General features: G+C 37.7%; 3 protein-coding genes across 5 annotated transcripts in view; 1 reads left to right on the forward strand and 2 right to left on the reverse strand.

Annotated features, from left to right (window-relative positions):
* The window catches only part of LOC110066199 (tachykinin-like peptides receptor 86C), a 26676-nt gene extending 14978 nt beyond the window's left edge, over positions 1-11698 (reverse strand). Inside the window, exon 1 of the mRNA XM_020773402.2 lies at positions 11630-11698. Within this exon, the coding sequence (XP_020629061.2) occupies positions 11630-11632 (3 nt within the window). The 5' untranslated portion in view covers positions 11633-11698. The remainder of the gene's footprint in view (positions 1-11629) is intronic.
* Positions 1-19682, forward strand: part of LOC110066197 (adhesion G protein-coupled receptor L1-like) — a 23183-nt gene extending 3501 nt beyond the window's left edge. The window contains exons 1-22 of one of the 3 annotated variants that reach the window (XM_020773400.2): positions 1469-2380; positions 2488-2521; positions 5203-5524; positions 5982-6172; positions 6563-6648; positions 6902-6994; positions 7414-7594; positions 8992-9108; positions 9362-9437; positions 10990-11113; positions 11676-11731; positions 13486-13627; positions 14737-14849; positions 15184-15286; positions 15552-15705; positions 16092-16158; positions 16476-16542; positions 16640-16731; positions 17198-17324; positions 17500-17541; positions 17635-17766; positions 18221-19682. In XM_020773400.2, the coding sequence (XP_020629059.2) occupies positions 2339-2380; positions 2488-2521; positions 5203-5524; positions 5982-6172; positions 6563-6648; positions 6902-6994; positions 7414-7594; positions 8992-9108; positions 9362-9437; positions 10990-11113; positions 11676-11731; positions 13486-13627; positions 14737-14849; positions 15184-15286; positions 15552-15705; positions 16092-16158; positions 16476-16542; positions 16640-16731; positions 17198-17324; positions 17500-17541; positions 17635-17766; positions 18221-18271 (2412 nt within the window). In that variant the 5' untranslated portion in view covers positions 1469-2338 and the 3' untranslated portion in view covers positions 18272-19682. Of the gene's footprint in view, positions 1-1468; positions 2381-2487; positions 2522-5202; positions 5525-5981; positions 6173-6562; positions 6649-6901; positions 6995-7413; positions 7595-8991; positions 9109-9361; positions 9438-10989; positions 11114-11675; positions 11732-13485; positions 13628-14736; positions 14850-15183; positions 15287-15551; positions 15706-16091; positions 16159-16475; positions 16543-16639; positions 16732-17197; positions 17325-17499; positions 17542-17634; positions 17767-18220 lie in introns of those variants that run through there. The other 2 variants (XM_020773397.2, XM_020773399.2) reach the window with 2 other exon arrangements.
* Positions 19683-19944: 262 nt separating this feature from the next.
* Positions 19945-25660, reverse strand: part of LOC110066198 (glutamate receptor ionotropic, NMDA 1-like) — a 17759-nt gene continuing 12043 nt past the window's right edge. The window contains exons 12-15 of the mRNA XM_020773401.2: positions 25179-25336; positions 24407-24527; positions 23812-23962; positions 19945-22149 (exon numbers count right to left, since the gene is read on the reverse strand). Of these exons, the coding sequence (XP_020629060.2) occupies positions 21854-22149; positions 23812-23962; positions 24407-24527; positions 25179-25336 (726 nt within the window). The 3' untranslated portion in view covers positions 19945-21853. The remainder of the gene's footprint in view (positions 22150-23811; positions 23963-24406; positions 24528-25178; positions 25337-25660) is intronic.

A 25660-nucleotide genomic window follows, 5' to 3' on the forward strand; every position in this document is an offset into this window, starting at 1 on the left:
CAAAACAAACATTGTGTGAACTAATATGGAAATTACAACTTTTTGTATGAAACCATAGGGTGAGACCTTTAAAATGAAAAACAATTTACTGTTTATTGTTCGTCGTTCGCAGTCTTTCTTATTCTTTCCTGATATTGCATCGATAAAGTGAAATAACTCCTGTAAAGAGTAATCGTGTTTATTGTTCTAGAACGTCTTCTCGAATTATTTCCATCCTCGTACCCAGAGTCTTCGCTCCCCTTGACCAGCGATCGTGAAACAACTGAAACAAGAAAGGCCCGATTTGAAGTCCGAAAATATCGGACTTCCAGTTGAATTGCACATGTTTAGCTGACAGACGCGTGGCTCAATCGATACGCTGGTGTTTTACTTCCGCTCATTTCCGTTGTTTTCAAAACCAATCAAAATCGAGCCTGTAGCAGAACTTTCGAGAGTCGCTCGTTTCGTAAAGCTTGCGCTGTAAGGAACGAAGACGCGAGGAACGAGATTGGAATTATTTCTATACCAGCATGCTCGTTATCGTGCGAGAGTACATGATCTTGCCTTAATCATCGTAACGCTTTGCTACGCATTGCTTAACTCAGAGAAACTTCAAGAAAAATGCCAAACGTCCTGTGATTTTTACTTAGAGGACTACTCGGATACCGAGAAATGAAATAATGTGTTAATGTCTTACACACTGGAACGCGCTCTCCAGTTTTGATCACGCAAATCTGTTTAATTGAACCAAGAGGCAGAGTTCTTTTCGAGCATTTTGGTCGTTATTTTTTTTTGTTTTGTTTTGTTTTTGTTTTTGTTTCTGGTCTTAGCATGAACTGCGTAATTATTTGGCCGTTGAAGAGAAGAAAAGGAACGTGATCCGTTTTGAAATGGTCACCACATAGATAACAACCGTATTACATTGTGAGATAATGGTTTGACTTTCGTGCACTTAAATTGCTTTACCATTACATGAAAAAAAAATTACGGTCAATTGTGTTACGGAGCTATGAATAATCATATGAATAATCGACTGCCCACTACAAATCGTGACTTGCTATCGCAATTCACGTGTTAAAAACGAAATGAACAAACGGAACAAGAATAATTCTCATCGGATAACTTTTGTGCCATAGCCACAATACATACATGGGCTGTTATAAAAACAATACCAAGAAATGCATTACTCTAATACTTAGAATGAAAGTTGTAACAGCTTTTGCTTCAAAGGACATTGGCAATAACTTGCATTAACCACTTAAAGAAATCGATTTTAATTTGGTTGTAGATTTTAGATAACTTTGAAAAGAAAAAGAAGAAAGGCAAGAACATGACCAACCCATGAGTATTGATCTTTCAAAGTATTTGTTGTATCCATCAAGCGAGGTGATAAACGGTGTCTTAGTGTAACTCTGGCTCATGCACGACTAATGAAGTAAACAGTCGCGGCTACAAAAGAGTTTTTTTTTTTTTTTTTCCTGCGTATTTCTTAATACCGTATCAAATATCTGATATATCTGACAATAGACGTTCACGGATGTCAAAATCTTTCAACAAACCTCAAGAACCAGTGATTAGAGGATGGATATTTATCGCCGTTGTCAGCGAGTGAACACAATAATTTAACAAGGTGACGTTCTGCGCTCTTAATTTCCGAGTTACATTTTAGTACTTAATTTTGTTTCCATTCTCTTTATCCAAGGTTGTTGACCTCAGTAATTGCATTCCATGCCTGAAATTTACCTTTAATTTTCTTTACACCACTAGATAATTTTAAGCGACCACTATGACGCAATACTTAAAGGGAAAAATAAGAGATCTTTTGTCCAACATCTCCGTCATTCAATATCAACAGATACGAGTCAAATCAGCTTTATCTATTTTTTCTATAACTTCACTAGTGATATCGCGCCCAAATACGATAAGGATGACGTTCTGCACACCAAAGATCGTATATAATCCATTATTGGTTCCACAGGAGAGTTCACGAAAGATTTACGTTCAACTCTTTAATAGTCGGAGAAGTTAAAGACTTTTATAGCATCGTAGTTTACAAGAAACAAATCAACACACAACAAGAGAGCCGTAACAGACAGTTCATTAGCACAATACTGGCTCCGTTGATGAAAAACTAACACCTTGTCACATCTTTTAAAGCCGATTGGCTGATTGGTAGATTGACACACACTTAGTACAAATATCTAGCAGATTGACGAGCAGATGGTAGCGAGAAGCAAGGAAGAACGAAGACTGCCTATCGAAAAAAAAAACCCTTCATACACGTACGCATCGTGTAGCAGTTACGAACAAAAAGATTGTGTTTAACCTCAGATGAAACCTAGCAGCTCCAAGCGGGAACATGAGAAGTCCCCGTCTCGCAGTGTTCATTTTAGTGTTACAGGTCGGTAGATTATACATAAAGGGACGATAAAAGTTGAACCAAGAAAATATTTGATCTCATGAAACCCAGTTGATTTTTTTTTGTATTTTTTTTGTAATTTCTAATAGGAGATTTTGTCCTTCTCCTTCTCCTTACCAAAAGGTAAGTGCTGTTTCTACGCAACTCAGCTACGCTGTGTCCTGGCTTCATTTGTTATTTTCCCTACATTACCTTTCCATTGTAAATGTCCTACATTGATCAATCTCTCTTTTTTTGCGTATTGTTCGACAATATTGGCATCTTTTTCTATCATGAATTGAGTTCAAAGGCCCCTGACGGAGATAACACAGTGAAAAAATGAGAAGAAAGCGATAAATGCAAAACTATGGAAATTTACAAAATGCCGTAATTTGAGAGCTAAAAAAATAATTTGAAAATGCTGTAATTTGAGAGCTAAGAAAATTAACGACAGGTCTGCTCGATGACAACGATTATGGTAGCAAACGAAAATTTCAGCGAATTGAATATTGCGAGAAGATGAAGGCATTTTCCTGTCGTTCGGTTTTCCAATGTTTTAATGTTGAAAAATCAACAGTTTGTAATTACTTCGTCAAGACAGCGACAAGTAAAAATGTATTCTCCTTTTGAGAGGTCGTCAGGAATCGTCCGTTTTGCTAGTTTCTAGACAGACTGGAGAGTTTTTAATTACTTCACCGGAAAAGAAAATTAGAATCGGAAACGAACTACGATAGTGATTTCAATTTCCCCTAAATTGGTAATGGCATAAATCTTGTGGATCATTTAAGCTACTCAAAAATCCAAAGCAAATCGCTACATTTACTGAATTCGGTTTAACCAAATCCTGAAGCGACCCTCTTTATATTAGCTCAGTACCTTGTAATTTTCTTTAAGGGTCAGTTTACCAAAAGAAAAAAATAGAAATAATACTAAGAAATAATTAAAGAAACGTAACTGATGGTTCTTCCAATCTTGAAGTTTCAAACGTCATTTAACCGGAATCTTTCAGCATCGCCTGTCGCATGAACGCAAACATGTCAAGTTTAGCGGCGCAGTAATTGGGATTACACTATTAAAAACTACCTTGGAAATTCAAATTCTGAGATTACCTTGCCCATCCTTACTATATTACTGCGTTTTCAATATTCACGTTAACTTGAGTCGTAATTTTGCAGCTTTTTTAAAAGAAAAAATTGGTGAGGCCATTTTCTAATCCGAGTAAACAGTTTATTCAGTGTGCATTTTCGCAAAACAGTGGTGGCAAACTTTAAACTGTTCATAGTTGGCCGCGACTTAAAAATATTTTAAATTATTAAAACAAGCAGCAACGTCTAAATTAATTAATTTTTTTGAGATCATTTCTTATATTTTTTTTCCCTATATTTATAATAATAAAAGGTATTTACTTTTTTACATTCGAAAGCTCGATTTTTAATTAAGAAGATTTCCTCGTTATCCAATCATCGCGTTCTATTTTTTGTGAAAAGAGTTAAAATTTATCCTATACCAATACAGTTTACTGGTTAAGATAAGACTTGAAAAGCCAGACATGAAGGATAGCAATGATGAACGCTAAAAAATGAAAACAGAATACTTTACATTGCATAGAGGAAAATGATATGCATAAAATGATTGACCATGTTCTAGTTTCTTTTCCTCTTTCACGCAACATACATAATACAAATAATATTTCATGTTATAATAGTGGTATTGACTTTTAAAATTCAATTGTTCCAGATTCCTCGATCCCATTATCACATGCTACACCAAAGAAAAAGATAAAGATATTCTCGTGTAACTGGCAACAGCTCGACAATATCACGAATTGACGTAAAAAATTACTTGCAGACGCTGTTCCTGTCCTTCATTGTGCTTGCTCATTTGTTTAAACATTTGTGTGCGGAGATCCTTCCTCAAGTTTTAGCATTGCATCGCTAGTTCTCGGATAACAAACGTTTGAAGGGGTTTACGGAACTGAGTTCTCCCCCTTTTAATTTTGTCCTTATGCGCAGGTCACTTGATTGTTCAGTGTAAAGCCTCGTTTAACATTACTCAGTTTATTAAAAACTGTTGCCGCTATATATACAACATGATACGACTCCAAATAAAAGTGAGTCATCCAGTGGATCTTGAAAAATGGGCGAATAGTGGAGATCATTTTTTTAACATTTCAATGACACATGACTTTTTTTTTTTTTTTTTTTGATGATGATTATAAAAAATGAAAATACAAATGCTTAAGGCCAAGAACAAACGAGTTAAAAGTAAAAGTATAGCAAGCCGTTGAGGTTCGTTTGCGAAAAACGAAAATGGGAAAAACTTTACGAACGCCGAGACCCGATACAGGGATGATGTTAAAGGAAACTCGAAAATGACGGTTTGATGTTGTACAAGCAAACAGAAAGCGAGAACTGCTGGTAAAGATTAGTAAGGATTGCAATGTAATCGGGCTATTAAGTATGACGCTCGCGTATGCAAATCCAGCTCAGTTTGCTTTGAAATTTTTGCAAACTCTTGCTGGAATGTTTTCTAAAACTGGTTGGAGACCCCATCAAGTGTTAAAGCCGTCTACCAATGGAAAAAAACATTACGATCTTGCTATATCTATCTTGATTACAGCAGAGTCTAATCCATTGTATAGCTTACCCACCCAAGTAACATTACACAACCGAACCTCCTTCGGGGGACCAGTGACAGTGTCAAGCCAGGACTGGTCCCGTCCGAGAGGTCTAACCACAGCGGTAGTCGCACTGGGAGGGTTGCGCTGTACTTTGAGTATGATACATATCACTGATAAAGCATGTTAACTCTGCTCTTTTTTTAAGGAACTGGGAGTGTGTTCAGTGAACAATGGTCAGGTATTAATGGTACAGCAATCAAACGCCTCACTTCGGATCCTCGCTTCCCAAACAATGCAACTAAACGTCAATATATTGCAATATTTAGAGAAAGGACTTTTGCTTCCAACTATGGAAGTCGATACCGTTCTTATTTCCTCGCCAAGGAAACAGGCAACTACACTTTTTATACGTTCTGCGATGATTACTGTCAGGTGTTTCTGAGCAGTGACGTCAATCCCAGAAATAAGCGGCTGATTATTGATCAGAGAAGGGCGGAAAAGGTCCCAAACGTAAGCAATTGTTGCAGGTAAAGTAGCCCATGTTCTTTCTTTAGTTTTCTCCTCAAGGTAGAGAGGTGTACTGAAAATTTCCGTGCTTATAGAAGCTTATAGAAGACCATGTAATGCTGGGCACGCATACCTTTCACCGGTTTTTAAAAGTCACACAGTAACTATGCTACAGAGATTTCAATTTCTATTAGTATAAATGATCTACTGCAAGCCGTACACAATCGTCGTCTGTCTAACCATAATATCAAAGGGGATCTTCTTTTTTGGTTCGTTGGCCGAGTAAATATTGGCTTAACTGGTGTGTGCTAAATAGGAGCACTAAGCAAAATAAAAAGGATCAGGAAAGTGCCAATCACTAATCTTAATTCAATATTCTTCCCCGTCTTCCTTGAAACGATTCTCATTGATCTGACATGAAGAGGCCTTATAAATAGCATTTGACTGAACTCTGTTTTTCTTCCACTTTATTTACAGCGATTCCAAACTAAAAGATTACCAGATTTCTCTTCCCCAAGAATTAGAGGAGACGCGACTTTATTACATGGATGTCTTGCACAAACAAGGTATAGGTTTTGCCCGGATGTACGTTGCAATGAGAACACCAAGCGGTGAGATGAAAATGCCAATTAGCAGCGAATACTTGGTGAAACATTTAACCAAGCAAGGTGAGTAGCATCACCGAGGAAAAAAATTCGTCTCCCTAAATTGAATCTACAAAGACAACTGAAGAAAAGTTGGTGTTTTGTTCCATAGTCCAGTTTCGAGATAACTAAGACCGCTCAATAACTGAGTAGACTCGTCTGCACAGTGTTATCCTCAATCTGAAGTAAATTATTCAAAAATACCGGAACGAAAATGATAAAGGTCAGTACTTCAGGCTCTCACTTGTATTTGCGAATACTTTTTCAGGCAGAGATCTGTACAGATGCGTCTCTAGTCTTTATAGTCTCTTATTCTTCATCTATATTAAATGACGTAGGTCGTGATTTCCATGTCTACGACTACAAAAATATGGAAATTGCCAATAAATCTTATTTTGAAATGCTTTCCGTCAGATGTTCCAGGTGAGGATTGCAAAATTGAAGGAGATCCCAATTATCCTGATTACGTCAACTGCAAAGAACTTTCAGAGTCGCAAAAGGTAAGAAATTACTTAATGTATGTATCGAATTCATGGGGATCATCTCCAGGTAATGACCGTCACTCGAGTAACAGTGACTGCTTTAGTTCATAGACTGATCGTGTCTTATCGATACTGAAAGATTTGCAGTTTCGAGTTGACAATGCTGTAAGCCCTACAGTTGAATTCCTTCTTCCTTCTTGTATCGAATTTATGAGGATTATTTCAAGGTAATAACAGCCACTAGTGTAACAGCGATTGCTTTACTTCACAGACTGATCGTGTCTTATCGATACTGAAAGATTTGCGATCTCGAGTTGACAATGCTGTAAGCCCTACAGCTGAATTCCTTCTTGACACAATTACGGTAAGATATATCTCATGATAACAGTAGATCTTTCTCAGCTATTTTATGTTAAGAGACCTGTAAATTTAAGGCTTATCTCTTTCACGCGATACATATTTTGCACACAAAAAATCTAGAAAAACTTAGTAAGAGGGAAATTTCATAAATTCCGTCGCTTAAACGGAAACAAAATTCTAATACGGCTTTTAACATGATCATCTTTTTTAAATAAAACAGCAGATGGTTGTTTTTAGAAATATCATCTCAAGACGTCCGTTTCTGCCCTTTCACTATCAATGATAAGAACGACTACAAAGAGTACAGACCCCTATAGCTTATATGGTTTCTCTAACGTGCCATGTGTCAGCACTTACTAAACTTACGCATCTCATATTCAAACTTGCAATTTACTTCAGTCTTCAATAATAACGCTTTTATAGACCGCTGGGAAGAAGACAAGTGATCTTCTGGAAAGCCTTGATGATTCTGATGAAGATCGAAACGTGAGCGAATCAAACGGTGCCTTTGAAATCGCCAGAGAAGTTGAAACGCTTGGTGAAAGCATTGCATCGCGTCTCAACAACGCTACTCCGGTGATAGCTGTCAGTTACCCAAGTTTAGGTAAATACTACTTTATGACTTTGTAACCTCTGTTGACTTTGGAAACATTCCAGTTTACGACAAAATATTTACGGGTGAAGATTTCAGGGTGAAGATGAAGATGGCATTATTTCGAAAACGTTTGTTTCTGTTTTTTGTTTTTACTTTTTAGCCATTTTTTAGCATTCTTAGCCTTGTGCATGTTTTGTCACAATATCAAGCGAATTTTATGGACATTGCCGTTTATACTGGAACTGAGAACGGTTATAGACCACAACAACTGTTGTTCTGGTTCGTAAATATCACATTCCTCAATTTCATTGGGCAATATGATACATAACAAAATTGTTCTATCAGAAGGTGTCACTTTTACACTCATTCAACTATCAACAAAAGGAGAGATCGAACTCTTGATAACTTGCTACAAAGGTAGTTGTTCAGCTCTAGGTTTGCTATCGTTGTTTTCCAATGCAATTCCGTTCTCCGTAATCCAGTCATGTAGGTCGTGTCGGCACGTTACGTTTCAACCACATTTAAAAACGATCTTCCCATCTTACGCCTTCCGGTCTCATGCATTATAAGGATTACCGAGATAATAACAGGGGGAGGGCTGGGAATCCCATGTGAAAAGATCAGAAACGCTTGTCGGAAAATTTGAATCAAACCCGTAAAGGAGACCAATCTAGGCGTGGCTCGACCTCTCTAAAAGGTTCCACTTTAAAATGAACTTGACAGCATTTCTCACTATTTCTTCGAGAGCAGTTCTAAAAGACACCTTGGCAGCTAACAAATAGCGGCGTTTAGTTTTAGATTCTAAATGAAACTCAAATCTGAGATTTACAGACCTAATCGTATCTATAACAAAATTCTCGATCGTGATTGGTTTTCCGCGCGTCTATTTGGTACGTAATCGGCGCGCGATCACGTGGGTGTCCAATTACAGGTATCCAATTTGCAATTACGTCAATTACGCGCTTTAATGGGTTCCTTCGCAACAATTCCGGCAGTTTTCAAAACTTATGAAAAGCGCTAAAGACGTTTTCGCTCCAAAGAAGTTTTTAAAAGACATTTCTAATTCCGAAATTTGTTATAGATACGATTAATTCGTAATAGGACCTCGTGTCGTACAATTTAGGTAGTAATCACGCGATTACTCCCTGAATTGCATTTCACTCAGTCCATTTACTATTACTAAGCGAAAAGACGACCATCCCCGACGTTTCTACACGGAAGTCCTAATTTACCTCCCTGCCCCCGTTCAAAGTATTACAAAAATAATGGTATTATTCATGCGTTGTTAATATTGGCAATAGGACATCTACAGAAACACAAAGTCGCTACGTTTCTATTTTGAAAAAGACAGACGTTCATTGTGATTCAGTTTAAAACAATACTTGTTATTCTCTCTTTCGTTTCAGATATGAAAGCATGCTATGGAGAGCTAAACGCTTCTTTTGATGGCGCTACTTCTCCCACAGAAAACAGCATTACAATTTTGCCAGGAAATTCAACGCAAAATCTGGAGTTATACAACGGTACGTTTTACTCTTCAAATTCCAGGTAACGCCCAGAAAGCACACAAATGTGTCAAGTGAATTCTAACTTGATTAATACCTGAAAGCGCATTGCATTGGAACGATGACCTCTATTCTTCACATTTCTTTACCCGAGGAAACAATAGTTTTTATGCGACAAAAACATTCTTGGAAGATCGCTCTGTAAGTCTAAAGTTGTAGTGAGCTACATCTGATTACACAGTATTCTGATCTCGTGTCATCGCCGCCACAGGAAAGGCGCGGTTTTTTGCAGCCTTTTACAGGACATTGGGCGACGAGGTGCAAAACAACATCAGCCAAGTATACAGGTGGGTAAATAGTATTAATCATATGTGAAGTTTCTTTCCCGAAATTGCTGGAGCTTACTACATTCACATTAATATGTTTGAGGCAATATATCAAACACGAGAGACAGCGTTTCATCGGGAAATCTAAACACCGAGAAGAGAGCTGAAAACACGACGCGCAGCGGAGTATTTTTGCCGAAATTCGAGGTTAAAAGGACGTATTTGTATTTTCCAAGAACTATCGCCGACTGGAACTGCCTCACAAGGAGATAGTTACCTCTACTTTCTTAGATTCTTTCAAATCCAATCTGTCAACTGTTTTATAGTAATTCTTTTAGATTCACTTAGTGTTTTCATTATCTATTCAGGGTGTCCAGCAGCATGGTTGTTCACAAATTTTTAAAAAAGGAAATGGAAACTCATGATGGAAAAAATAAGAAAAATAGGAACTTTCTTTCAAAAAATAGGAAAATCAATGCTACTTTGATGGAAAAAGATATAGTTAGTTCTCATTGTGATAACAACATCAGTTTGTTTAACAATAGATTTTAAATAACAAATAATTGAAGGGCAATCGGCAATCATTTGTCAAATTGACATTTGAATATTTTCTTAGAAACAACACCAGTGATTCTACAATGAATTCCTCAATTCGAATTCCCTGGTTTTAACAGTACTTTAAAACAACTGAACTAGCTTTTGAGAACTTTAACATGAAACCAGCAGATAATAGCAAACACAGCAAATCCTTAGTGAAGGTTAAAAACAACAGTTCACTCTTTGCTCCGCATAAAACGACAGTTCACCCTTAATTTGACTTTAAAACGTCAGTTCTACCATAATTATTTGACTTTAAGACAATAGTTAACCTTAAATATATGGCGTAACAACGACGGTTGACCCTTAATTTGACCTCCTTTTCTTTGAAGGAGAAGCAGAAATTTGGTAGAGCTTTTTCCATTAGATAATCAGATATCTGTACGTGAGGAACAGTTCAGCGTAAGGACATATATGGATACCTAATGTATTTTCAATGGGTTAATGCAGAATATTATCTGTTGACTTCAACTTGGTCAACTGAACTACATTTATAAGACTAGTAGATACAATAGGTGCAGTGGAAAATCATTGACAATATGGTTCAAACAGTAAATCTAAGTTATGAGCACAAATCCAATAAGCAAAAGTGAGCAAAGAATTAATTACTGTCGTTAACATTTTTGTTGATTTAGAACATCAAAGACATGACAGCAATTGCTTTATGCTAAATCTAAATCTGAAACACCCGAGACCCCAAATCCATTTTAATTTTGTAACACACTCTGCTTAATCAGAAAAAAAAAATAGAAAAAATAGGAGGTTTCATTTTAAAAAAAGGAGAAGATAGGAATCTACTCAAAAACGATGATAGCAAAAAATAGGAACTGGACACCCTGTTAATATTTTTTAACCGTTTTTACAGCCGGTATGTTGTCTTGGGATTTTACCAGCTCAACCTATACAGATATAGATGTTAATAAAAAAGCTTAGGTTATGCATACAGCAGTGAAATCATTGGTGTATTTTATCCCAGTGGCAATACATCTAGTCAGCGGATCCCGTATTACCTGAACAGCAGGATTATATCAGGGTCGGTAATTCATGCTGCAAACGAGTCCTTCCATGGTGATGTTTACATTCGACTAGAACACACCAAGGTATGTAAATAAACAGAATGCTTTCTTTCTTAACAACATTTTACCTGATGTAAACGCACGATTTCTCTTTACCATTTCAATGCATTCACAAACCCCTAGTTGGGAGACAGGCTATGTATCATTTATTCGTCGCGATTTTTCTCAGTTCCATCTACATTCACGCGCGGCGTTGTATGAAAAAAAAATAATAATTGACTGCGTTTTGAGCACACTCAACATGAAAAAGGAAAACACGCAAATTAAAAATTGTTTAATTTTGGAACGCTGGTGTCACCCTCTTTCAAACATGCTGGTCAGAAGGGCGAGATGCGAAACACAGCAGACAGTAGTAATAGCTGTGTTTTTTAATTTGATATTACGATGAAGCTGACCTGCCTAGCAATGACAAGATCGTCAGTCCCGTCAGAAAATTGTGAACGAATGCTTTGTTCAGCCGGAACATTTAGCGACTATGTTGGGTTAATAGGGTTTACTTAAAAAAAAAAAAAAACGAAGAAAAAACCACAAACAGCTTACCATTTCTAAATCTTCGCTAAAACGATGAAATCCTTGTTCTTATTAGTTCAGCAGCTCCGACAAGATGGTAATGGAGTGTGCTTTTTGGCGATACACGAACAGGTGAGATATATGACAAAAATAGTGACAGACAACTGATTTATTACTACATACCTTGTAATTTAAATCGACTCCCTAAATTACTGTCTGACAATAAAGACAGCCACAATAGTTATTGATTACTTCCACAAAGCAAAAATTGCTTTTTTTGCGCAAGAAACCAAGATTATAGTAAAGGTAGTATACACTCCACGGGAGAATGTTTGCTTCGTGTACCACCATGTACAGCAGATGGTTTGGAGATGGTTTGCTGCGTTATGTTTCGCCGTGTTCGATGCAGAAACAGGAAAGAAATATGGCAAAGATTGTGAAAGAAAACTGACTTATTGCTTTATAACTTGTAATTTATATCAGCTCCCTAAATTACTGTTTGACAACAAAGACACAGCGTCAGTATTTTTTAATTACTCTTACGTAAAAAAATTACTTTCTTGCGCAAGAAACATAAATTATAGTGCAACATATGTTCCACGACAGATGATTTACAACATGTGCCGCCATTTTATCTCAGTGTCACTCGATTCATCGTATGACGTTAACCTGAGGAGCATTATCGTGAAGACTTTGCTTCATTTCTAGTTAAGAGTGCTAAAATTGTCAGTTTCTGCCTTCGCTCCTAAACTGATGATATGCACCACGTACACTAACAGAAATATATTTGAAGAATTTTTCAAGGGAGGGCAAAATGTATTTCTTCTAAGAATCAAATTAGCTTGTATTATGTTTTTTTCCAACCGGGATAATCAGACCTTTATAAATCACTCCCTGTGAATATCACACCACGTGACGCCTACCACTTTACTCGAGGCCATTTTTTATTATTATAATTATGGTTGTGTAAAATAGCGTCTAACATTTTTACATTTATTCTCTGGCTTGTCACTGTTTGACTAATACGTTTTTTGCTGCTTCTCTCTCTCTCGCGATCCATATTCAGCGCATCTCTTAGTTTCTCGAATAAGGCTCCCTCCACTATTTGTGGTATTATTTGAGCCCTTCATTTATAACTGAATTTTTTTTTTCTGTACAGCTGAGCGAAGCGAAAGAGAATAGAATTGGATTTATTTTCAGTGATTTTTGAACGACATGACGACAGAATTTGAAAGCGACCGCCAGACGTTTTGAATTTGAGATTAAAGCTTAGCAATTGCGTAACTCTTGATAAAATCCCTTTTAGACTGTTTCCGTGTACTAATATAAACGAAACAATTTCCGTCAACGCAACCTCCGTCTTTTGGATTTTGACTTTTCAAAGTCATACTCATCAATGACAACAATCACCGTAAAAAAATGAAAACTATTTTTTTTTTTTTCACTTTTTTAGCCGCCATGTAGGCAATCCTCATTTCTTACCGCACTAGTTGGAAGATAATAATTTTCACTCTCTTCGCACTTCAGAAAGAAAAGAAAACAGAATAGAAAACATAGATATTTTAGAAACGTTTATTATCACTAACAACAAGGATTGATAGTACTTTTACTGTCTTGGCGGACGATCTATTTCAGGTGATTGTACACTAACAAGAGAAAGTCAGGGGACAGAGAGGGAAACGCCCTACCCTTGGGATATGTTAATTTTAGTTAAGTTATTTTTAAATGTCACAGAAACGGAAATCAGTTTCCCGAGACATCCGCAAAGTTAGCAGGCGCGCTTAATCCAATGAAATTCAAAATGGTGTTGCGCGTGGAATTACGCTTTGTTTCCTCTTTTTCTCTTGACGCCAATGTTAACTCTAGTGATCAATATTTCTCGTTAGCCCGACTAGTAATTCGACAGGCCATTGGTCTACTGATGGATGCTACAAAGACGAGAAGCTGTCCAATGATCAAGCTACTGTGTGTCGCTGTAATCACCTGACACACTTTGCTGTTCTTATGAGAGTTACTGATGATGACAAGGTGAACACAACGAATTTCAAACATGATACGTGCATAAAACGTAGTGCTGGTAGTACATCTAATTTGTACTCAAGAGCGCAGGACTTCTGGTAACTTCCGTGTAACTCGTCAGAATGAATCCAACTACTAACGAACACTTTGCAATGTTATGCTCTACGCAACAATATCATCTATTAGTATGATTCTACTAGTTTACTAATGCAAATGCTGCAATCTGATTGGCTGAGCTACTCGTACACTATCAGCCATTAGTGTGCAATGGCTGGAGGTCGTCAGCAAAATAACGAAGTTTTCTCGTTTTTGCGAAGTAGTACGATGAACATTTAGATACAAATGGATAATTAAATTCCTGAGAAGACTAAAAGATGGATTTCGTGACTTTAAAAAACTACAAGATATTAAGAAGACTGATGAGCGCGCGTACACAACAGGAAATGCAAAACGACAATTCAGTCTGCGCGATGTTTCTAAAACGTAAAATTAAATACAGTGTACAAAAGCAATTTGAAATGGTAACCTGAAGAAAATTTAAGTAAGAATTCTACTAAAACAATTAGATTATTCGCTCTCGATTTCTATGGGGTGATAATTGATGAGGCCGAAGGCCGAGTATAAATCTCGAGCTCATAATCTAATTGTTAATGAGAGAACAAAGTTATTTTTTTCTGAAGAAACAGATGGGCAGCGTCGACGGGCAAGTGAAATGTTTAGCTGTTTATCAACTTGAAGCTGATAAAGGTATGTTAATCGACGTAAAGAGTTTAGGAAGCTAACTTTGTATCGTTAGACCTTTGTCAGAGCGAAATCACTTTGCGCATGCCATGGCATGGGCTAACGCTACGATCACGCAACAGCAAAACACTTACCTTTATCAGCTTCAAGTTGATACATAACTAAGAAGCAACGTCTAGTTTCGTTATTTCTTTGCTTTTTTTAAGTTGGTATGTATATTTGTTTTCTTCAAGTTTTTTGTTTCCTTTAACAAATAAAGGATATGAAACATTTCGCTTTCCTCGAGAGAAAAGATGTCAGTGATTTTTTTTTTTTTTTAAATCAAAACCACAATTATTTTAAGCGGTTTATGGTACACGAGGTATTTACTTGCATAGGTCACCAAGCCTGGTGAGGAACACATTCAAGCCTTGGAAATGATCACATACGTCGGTTGCGGTTTATCCCTACTGGGCGAGGCTCTTACTATTATCACGATCACTTTCCTTAAGTAAGTAAACTAAACACCTTGGAAGTTATCTGAGACTATGTAGAATAGGAGATGTCTTTCTCCAAGTTAGTTGTTGTGAATGAGAATTAAACCTAAAGGAACACCTGCCAACGACTTAGAAGAGGCAGAAAAGAAGCAAATATTCCGGGAGTGTATTCATTTGGCATTTTGAACCAACAGTTTACATAGTACAAATTATTTCCATAATTTCACTTATTGTGAGAGAGCATTGCGGCGGAAGGTCTATTGTCATCCGCTGCGCGCGCAGAAGTTGTTGCACAACCTCGCGAAGTACAACATTTCTATTTGTATCAATTTGTATTTTCCTCTACAGGTTGACTAGAACAGAGACAAGTATCATTCATCTAAACCTTGTTTTAGCATTAGCAGTCGCTCAGATTGTGTTTCTTACTGGAATTGAGGCCACGCAAAATAAGGTGATTTCAACGTTTTACCATTTTGAAACATTTTTGCTCAACTATTCACACGCTAAGACCCTGAAAACTTAATACCACGTGATCATTCATTTTGGTTTGCTCGCCTACTAAATACATTTTTTAACAATTAAATCAAGAATGCCGAAACCACAAAGAGAGTCTCCATCTTTTTTTCTTCTAGTTTTAGTAAGAAATGTAACCAACGCTTTACCTTTAACTCGTGGAAGTCGAAATTCACATTTTTCTATCTGTTTAATTCCATCAGGCAGCTTGCAAGATCGTGGCCGTCCTTCTACATTACTTTAACTTAGTCTCGTTCAGCTGGATGTTAATCGAGGGGGTCTGGCTCTACGTTATGATCGTTCGAGTCTTTGAGACCGGACACAGCAGAATAAAGAAATACTGCGCATGTGCTTGGGGTAAGGTACCCTGCATGCTAAAGAAAATAATCTGTTCCGTCGTCTTACGCTTTTCATAATCAAGCCTACATTTGAATTCTCTGTCATTTTCTGTCACACTCTGCTTACTTGTTAACTGTGATAATGTAATGACGTAAGGTTAGTGCCTTGCCTGACTAATCGGTAAGGCTAGTTCTGTGAAGAACTCATCTTCAAATCCATGAATTACCGTTCTTTAAATCAATCAATCTCATTATAAATTGACTTGACGTAAGTTTCCTACGGTGGAAAATAACCTAACCGTTTTGTAGGGATTCCAGGTTCAGCTTTTAGCCTGCGACTTCAAAAAGAAATGCGTGGATGACAGTGAAACATTATTGATTTTTACTTTAAATTGGAATCAACAGGAATTCCATTTGTATTTGTTGTCATCACATTATCAGCAAGTTTTGACGGCTATGGAACAGACACAAGGTCTGTATATATCCGATGTGTCATTAGTTAAACGTTAGTAGACTTATGTCTTAGTGGTTCGCTGGCTGGTTGGTTGTAGCTTACCGCCTAGCTGAAACAAATGTGGATGATCGATTACATGGCGGATCTATACGTGCTCGCCGAGAGGTGAGAGAGAGTGAAGGCGTGACGTTTCGGATCCTTGGTACCTTCTCCTGGTTCCGCCAACCCCCTGTATTCAACGCCTAGGTGGTTAAAAGTTTGCAACAAACCGCGTTCTGGTTATTGTAACTCCGGTTGCGTTTTATATCTTAGCGCCTTTTCTTGTTATTTCACAGTTGCTGGTTATCTGTACAGAAAGGAACCATTTGGAGTTTTGTAGTGCCAGTTCTTCTTATTGCACTGGTAAGAGAAAACCGATTTCAATCCGGTTGTATTTTTGTCGAGAATTTCCAACTGACAGTAGACCTAACGGTAACGTTACGTTCATTATTTTTTGCAGGTAAATTCAATCATACTTGGTATGGTTGTGAAAGAGATACTAAGATTGAATCATCCAACGATGGGAGACGACACTAAATATCAGTCTGCAAGGTAGGCGAAGAATGTAGCGACCGCGTTTTCTACGGAAGAACAATGTCATACTGGTTGGTTTCAAAAAAGTAAAAGAAAAATATCAAAATTACAGAAAAGCTGTTGAAAAGCATCAGTTAAATGAACCAATGTTGCTATATTAAACAAAACTTCAATTCTCGTCGTTTGACTAGACTCTAATGGGAAATGTTGATTCGCATTTTTGAGTCTTAAAGGCGAAAGATCAAAATATATGCAACTACAGTAAAAAAAATGATGAAACAAAGAAAATAAATACAGTAAAAAGCTAACAAAACCCTTAATTGCATTCATCTTAGTTTCATTCAGGATTTGATTCTAAAGACTCACGTCTGCTGAGTCTGACGTTTCTTCAATAAGAAATAAAGACCTCATTCATAGTTAATTCGTAAAGAATACAGTTCCCTGACTTCCTGTAAGTAACAAGCCTGTGTTTTTAACCTGACAGGTCAGGTGTTCAATCAGCCGTTGTGCTGTTACCTTTACTGGGGATCACGTGGCTGTTTGGAATATTGACGTTCAACAGTGACACGCTTGCTTTCCAGTATCTCTTCGCTATTTTTAACTCGTTGCAGGTTTGTAGATAAGTTAACATGGTGGGACTGGCTACAATTGTGGGCTGATGTGTTATATTTAAAGGTGTAATTTGTTGCATCTAACGAGATCACATATTACGAAAAGAAATACTCATAAAAAGTCCAGTGTCATTTCTTAGGTGGTTAAATTAAAATTTATATTTCCTGCTTTTAGGGATTCTTTATTTTCCTGTTTCATTGCCTTCTCAACTCAGAGGTGAGTAATGAAATTTTACACAGTACTGCTTAAGCATGCAAAATGAAAAACGCCCTCTATTGTCTGAACTTCCCATGCCATTGCTATTTGTAGGTGAGACGGGCGTTCAACAGGAAAAAGAAGATTTGGACCGAAACACACGACTTGTTTCAGACCAATTCACTGTCACCTCAGAACTACAATGATCTCTCCAAAGAAACTCTCTCCACTGGAAACGGAAGCGGGGTAACTATACTTTAATTATTAAGGCCTATGTGCCATGAGGCTCGAGGATAGGTAACTAGTCGAAGCTACAGCGACATGACCTATATTTAGCGTTCACGTAAATAAGCAGCAACCACGAAGAAATGTCAACTGGCCTTATCCGCATTTCTATTAATGAGGTACCAGAGTACTGTTGAAGATACTTGACATAATAACGGAGACTTTGATGAACTAGTTTTCTTACTGCCAGAGATGGTAGGCCAGGAAAAGGGTAGCAGTACCCCTAAATGGCAATAAAACCGTAATGATAACTTCAGTCGTAACATGAAACATGAAGAGATCTCTCAGCGTCATTCATATTTAAGGACAAGGACACAGAAAATAAAGAAGCTTGACCAAAGAGATTGCCATTTAAGTCAATTGGTCGGTTCTTTCAGTCATTGTTAATGTACATTGGTATTTTGTTTTATTTTAGCGGCCGGGTTCAGCAGTTTCTGCTTTTTCCAATGCACCACAGAGACCATGAGAGGCTGATTATGACAGTTAGAGACTGGCGTATTGACGATTCCTTTTGTAAATAGTTACCAGAAAACAGACAGGATGAGAACTGGATGTATCACTAGATCCTTACTATTCCTAGCGAAGATGACGGCCAGAACGTATGACGACGTCGTTTACGATTTTTGCGACTACAGAAATTCTCGCGCGCTCATTGGCTAATTTTCATTGTCAATAGGCAAACGGACATATGAATTTATAATTTATGCGACGTTCATGCTGCTGTTATTATGTTTAAAAAAACTGACGTAAGTTTTTCATGCGTCTGTCCTGGTATTGATCATAAATTTCGTCACAACAATGTCAAAGTACTCTGCGGATTTTATGAAGAAATTTATGGTCAATAACTGGACAGACGCATGAGCAACTTACGTCAATTTGTTAAGGTGAGACTCTATTTTATTGTACTGAGTAGGTTAATCGAAAAAACCCATTTATGTTGTGGGAAGAGAATATTAAGCAAGTTTTAGTTTCGCACTGATCCGAACAAGAAGATCTGTTAGATCTTATAACCGCGCTTTTAAAATTTAACCGTTTTCTTGGTACTACAGTCGCAACGCAGTGCATATTCCAAAGCAATCTTTGATGATTCATTGATTACTGTAGACATCACAACACTTGATCAACACAAACTCTATTATCGCACCATCAGTCGTAGCCGTTGCGACATCTCCGATGACGTAATAGTCTTAATCTGGAACTTTCTTCGGGATATGTATGGGCATGAAGATACGAACACTATTACAAACCGCTTTCTTTCTTTAAAGTCACGATTAAATTTAATTGTTTTTTTCCCTTGAGTTAAGGGTTAGCAAAGAAGTCACACGAGTCACATAAGTCAAGAATTGCGTTATCTACGGCTATCTTTAGTACGGTGGTTATTTCCCTACCAATGACGTAATCTTTGCACGTTCTGACACGTTCTTTGCTTGGCTTGCAAATATTTAATTTTCCTTCCGATCTATGAACTGGCTGCGATGAAACAGTCAAATGATTTACTTCATTTGCGTAAAACCACAAGAAATACTCACAAAATTACAAATAAATTAATGACCGTCGCTTCTGCCGAAATAAATTTGCAAAGTAAACACGATCGTATTTGTCACGTAGCGAAAGTGAAAGCTGCAACGTCAGCGCATTCCATGGCTGACGTAATACCTTTTTTCAGCGTATTTATTATTCCCTTTAAATCCAACGCTTTGATAAAACGAAAAGAAAATATATTTTACCCACAAAAAAGAAAACAATATCCGTAAAATTGTCCGTGTATTTATGTTTTAACAGCTTCTGGCGGAAAAACATCACACGTTGCGTGACTCAAAGTTTGGCCGAGCCGAGGTCTGCGTCTGGTCACCGACAAAAAAAAAAAAATAAATAAACCAGGGGTAAACCTAGAACCGCGCTCGGCCCATGGCCGCGCGGTTAATAAGCCACTTTCGAGTTGTTTTTTTCCCTCAGTCTCAATACGAGTCCTGGTGCGCAAACTTTCATATAGAAATGGGATTGATTTGCAAGACAATGATCTCATTTCCATATGAAACATTGAACACCAAGACTCGTTTTGAAACTGAGGTAAAAGCAACTCGGAAATGGCCTACTGTCATGTACCTTTTTTTAAAAAAAAATATTCATTAGACTGTCTCCACATACATACGTATTTATTACAACGCATTTTATTTAATCTAAGTTTGATTATTTGAGTTTATCAGAAGTGTACCATATAAATTCGTTAAAAACAGTATATATTATATCCATTAATCTTAAGATACTGCAAATAATATATTCCGCGAGGGTTCGTATACATAAGCATATCTAATAAATACAATATCGTGATTTAATATTAAGTATTTTACATAAAGCTGAGGAGATAGTGGGTATTGGTGTATAAATAAATAAATACTTCACAGCACAGCACAGCACAGCAAGCGACGTGCAACTGAATATCATAGATATAAAGGCCCTTTTCGGTTTCAATTTTCATACCGTGTTCACATTGTGGTAATGGAACAGTTAACGCCTATTGTGCGATCTTTGTTTTCGCTAAGAGAAAACAAAAAAGAATCACTGGACATTTCAGTCCCTGACCTGAAGGCAGTTAACATATTTTGATCATAATCAGATTGATCGAAAGAAAATTACCCAATTAACGCTTTCAGTTCCATTTACATTGTCAAAAACTACAGCACCCTTTCCCTGACTTCAGTTGGTGGAAACTTTCTTTCCCTGACCTTTTCCTGACCTGTGGTAACCCTGGTTTGGTTCTCAAAGTTCAAGCAACGTTTGTTTGTTTCCAGCTTTTTATCGACCAGCCAAAAGTGAAACAACAGTCACATTCTGGCTTAGGCGCATTTTCTCGCCCTTGACGTCTGTTGCATGTTTTGCTTTAATTCCGAATAATAATTGGCGTTATTTAAGTTTACTGATTTCCTGGTTTTGTTTTTATAAATTACAACCAATAGGTAAGTATTACTACCTTGTACAGTTGTTACATAACGGTCAAGATAAATCAGTCCCGACATTTGACTTTATCGCGGTCGTATTCCATAAATAGGATATATAGATATTTCGCTGTGAATGTATAACAAATTTGTTACACGCAGTCCTGCATATCATAACATAAACATAAACATAGCATCGAAGTCAATTTGCAATCTCAAGAATTAAGTAATATATTAATTAGTAATATTCATAAATAACTACCGGATGGGGTTTGTTTTTAAATATACCTTAGTATTCAGTCCGTTTCAAAGTCGTTTTCTTGTGCAAATGTGCTGGCGAGAAAACAGGGAAAATAAAACCACCACTGCAATCGTAGCAGAAACGTTCAAATTCTTGTGACGTTTTACACCCAGTCGTTACAAGAAAACAATTTTTTTCTTCTACACCTAACCCTACCCGTAACATCAACCTGTGACGTTATTATCATTCTGCTTTCTGACTGGTCAATATCATCGTGACATACCATTACCCAATCAGAAGCAGTCTCAAGTACCATTGTACCGCATTCAGTGTTCCAGTTCAATCGAGCATGGAAATTTGATTGGCACTGGACACTCGGACAAGGAATAAACACAAGGTAAAAAACCGGCTGTAGTTGTCAGTAAGCGCAGACTGCACCAGCGATGGATCTGATTGGAAGCCCTTGTTAAAACTATCTACAACCCAACAGCAACAGACCATTCAATTCAACATAGAGTACAGTAGTTTTGACGGATCTGAATTACTGCGTATTTAACCACATAACACATAAACCAACATGATTTGAGTCATTGACCCGCTTTGGGTGACTTTCACCCTTTTGGGTGAATTGTACTAGGACAGTGTAAAATGATGAAATAAACCATTTTACACGATTTCATGTGTATGAAGTTTAGAACCGTGCATTCTCCTTTTTCATTAGTTATAAACGAAGCAATAAATTAAGAGGTTGATAAATGTTTCAGTGAGACCGAAGGAGTAAGGCATCCCTGTTTTCAAGTTTGCAAACCTAGGTTACCGCACGTGAACATTTGTACTATGTACATAACACGCGTGGAGAGCGCGCGTGTGTTTAGTTATACGTGAACTTATTAATGCTGTCCACGTGATTTTCAGGGTTGTAGATTGGGTTCCTGCGAGCTACCCCGTCAGCCTGTAGGGAATGGGAATCCAGAACGCCATTGGGTTGTTGGCCATTTGTGGTTCGTTCCTTCTTCATCATCATGATATTAGCGCGCCACTTATCTGTGGTCTTTTTAGCCAGCTCTTTTTGTTCTTCTTTCCAGCCGCGGTGCTTGTGGTACAAGATTTCAAGGATAATGATCACAATCCCAGCTCCAATTCCAGCGGCGACCATGATGAACACTCCTGAAAATGAGAAATTAAGATCAAGTTTATAGAGCAGTTTTCACTCGAGTGTCGTACACCCAAAACCAATGTTATCACTCTAGCCAATCACAAAGGACACAGACATCACAGTGAACCAATCAAAACTTGAAGTAAACGCATGCAGCTGATGCGAAGCGCGGAAAAACGTGTGCACGCGTGTCACGATTTGCTTTGGTTTTATTTCATATTGGATGAAGAAAGCGCGCGAGTTTTTAAGCCAATCGTGTAACGTAGTAATGCAAAACCATTTACTTTTCGACACTCAAGTGAAAACCGCTCTAGCTCTCTTAAAGCGGCTTTCATCTGCAGAAGTGTAGACTACGAGTAGTCCCTCTTTAGCTTAGTCCGTCGTGCGTGACGCGAAAGAAAACCGCGAGAAAAAAATGGCCGCGCGAAATCCTGGAGGCGAGGAGCACGCGAAAGGAGGGACTACCGCCTAAGCCCAAGAGTTTGAATTATGCGTTGCTCTCACAACGCAAAAATATGATTGGCTTATGTTAAGAGCGTTGACAACGTGTTGTTAACATTCGAGATACCTGTGACGTCTTGCAGGAATGTTTTGGAACCGGAGCAAATCGAAGCGGTACCAGAGCAAATCGAAGCGTTGGAATCGCGCTTCGCAAGCCGTGATGTTCTTGCGATTCTGCCAACAGGCGCTTTGGAAAGATTTAAATTTATCCAGTGTTTTGTTTGGCAAAGCTTTCTACCTCCACCCCGACTGCGAGCGTGTTAGTGATTTCGCCGCTCAACAGTATCGTCTAAGTCAGCGAATATAAATTCACTGAGCTTGGCCTTTCTACCGTCCATTTGAAAGATTGAACCGGACTCTCACTTGACACCGGACATTCACCTGAAATTTTCCGCTGCTTTCGGCAAACATTTCACCGCAGTTGGATGATCTCCTATGTATAATGTATAATGTATAATGTAAATTCTCGGTTGAAACTCTGTTGAAATTTTCGCAATAACTTTTAGACGCAGCGAAAATCGTTACAAGAGGCCTCATTCGCCGTCTTCTTTTTAAAACTTCTTTGACAGTTTCGCTGAACGAACACTGAACGAAGATATACTTCTCACGGCATATGTTTTTGCCTGGCTACTTGAAGAGTAGAGTAGAGCAGTTTTATTCAGATCTCCCGGGGCTATTGATAACAGGCGATAATAAGAGGACGTCAAGATGAGAAATCCTACACCGAAAAATCACTCGGCCGTGAAAGGGCAAACTCTTGGGCTTAGGCGGTAGTCCCTCCTTTCGCGCGCTCCTAGCCCCCAGGATTTCCCGCGGCCATTTTTTTCTCGCGAATTTCTTTCGCGTCACGCACGACGGACTAAGCGAAAGAGGGACTACTCTTAGTCTAGCAGAAGTGTAGCAGCTCTCGTAAGCTGCTATTGTTTTCAGTGTTGTTGTAACAGCTATTATTGTTTTAGGGCTAGGGGCAACGTTTCTTTTGTTTGTTCTATTGTTCCCTTAAAGGGTATCGAGTCATTCATGTGAGACCTTATGAGAGCTGTTTACAAGACCCTTCATCTGAGCGTCAAAACTATGTTCGTGTTTTGGTTTTGCTTTTGTTAAGCTCAGTAACTGGTTTCATTTTGTAAAGCTGGTTGAATAACTGGGAAGTTAAAAAGTTCTGTACACACCCAGCATGTGATTAAGCCCTAGTGTGGCGGGTGAATTACTCTGTTCATCGCATTTCTTGGTGTCGATCCATGTGGTCTCCAATTCTTCCATTACGCCGCTCTCGTGGAAATTTAGAATAGCAAGAGATATTTCACTGCTCCACGGAGAGCCCTGTTAAAACGAAAGTATGATTATTAAACAGAATGAATCGAACAATGCTGCTAACAAAAATTTACTCTTAAAATTGCTCTTTTTTACAGTCCACCTCAATTTCCTCAAATCTAAACTACTCTAGCTTTGGTTTATATTTAGTCGAGTTTCCATAGTATGGAGGTTAGCTACCTTAGTGAACTATTTCGAGGTTCATTAAACAATATACATGTATACAAGTGAACATATGAAAGATCATATATTTGAACTGCGGAGAAAGATATGAAGACTTAACTGATCATCGCAGTTATACAATGTTCATACAACTTAAGCAATTGTGAAATGAAGGCCTGAAAACAAAAATTCAGGCTTGAAACTCACAACTGCTTAAGTTGTGTGTATAACTGCGATGATCAATCATGTCTTAATATCCACGTATGTATAAAGCTGAAGTTTTGTACTTACTTTAGGCATCCCAATGCCGTAACCTGACCGACCAAACAGTTCACCAGCAGTGGTGAGGTCACAGTTTTCAGAGGACTCATAATACAGGACAGGAGAATCCCAAATGAACGCCTTTAATTCTCTAAAACAGTACAAATAGATTAACTACTTATATTTCTATTCTCAGACTGAAAAGGGTTTAAGACTATGAACAAGGGAGAAATTAATTGCAGTCTTCCCAAAATTAACCGCAACTTTATTGGTGTTTACTGTTCTTAGTCTGCACAACAAACTACCGTTTTGTGGTCTCCTGAGAATTAAAAATATTTCGCAAAAATAATTCAAACTGCCCGACACAGTCTCCTTAAAAGTTTACGTCTTATGGCCCAGCCTGGCTTACCGTCCAAAACGTGGAGAGCTGACAAAAAACCTACAGGGACATTACTGATAAACGTGGTTCTATTTTTCTGAAAATGATAAATATACAAGGCTAAAAACTAGAAAAATTATTATAAAACCGAACGTTTTCGACCTACAGTATTGTCATCACAATAACTTTCTGAAAACGTTCTTTAACAATATGGGAACCTTATATCTTATTTTTCTACGGCTGATAGGACATTTTTTTCTCAGGAGCTGAGATTTCGATGCATGTTTAGTTTGTAGGACATGTAAACTTACAATGTGCCATGGATAAAGGATTACAAGAACATACAACGCGCGCAAAAGGTCTGAAATATAACAAAGTGATCCCTTTTACTTTTATTTTAATGAACACCATAGGTTGACTCACCCATTGTTCACTTTCTGTATGGCCTCTTTAGCAGTCTTGACATTGTACTTCTCCATGAAGGTATACATGGACGACAGCTCAACTTGCCTTCTGAAATACGCGTCAACACTGCTGTTGGCCACAGTAGCGTATGGAAAGTTCTCCGACGGGTTACGAAGCTGAAAATAAAAGAACAGAAAGAACACACGTGAACAACGTTACAAATTTTCCAACTTCGTGGTTCATAATTCGTCTTAGGCTTCTCTAACCTTAATCATCCTTATGCCTTCCTCATTTCTCATACCTGTTTCGTGTTTTTCCTCCTTAGTTAACTATTAAGTAAGTAAATAAGAACTTTATTTAAGTGTCAATGTATTTAGCCCATGTGGGCTAATTGGGTACACTGTATTAACTCTACCTAAAAATTTTCATTAATAGTATTAAAAGATTCTCTTAAAAAAATTAAATTGAAATATTGGCTGACAATGAAAGGAAATAAAAGA

This window comes from Orbicella faveolata, unplaced genomic scaffold (assembly GCF_042242905.1).
Source record: "Orbicella faveolata isolate gen_17 unplaced genomic scaffold, um_ofav_v1 contig_1, whole genome shotgun sequence".
In the NCBI taxonomy this organism is placed as follows: domain Eukaryota; kingdom Metazoa; phylum Cnidaria; class Anthozoa; order Scleractinia; family Merulinidae; genus Orbicella; species Orbicella faveolata.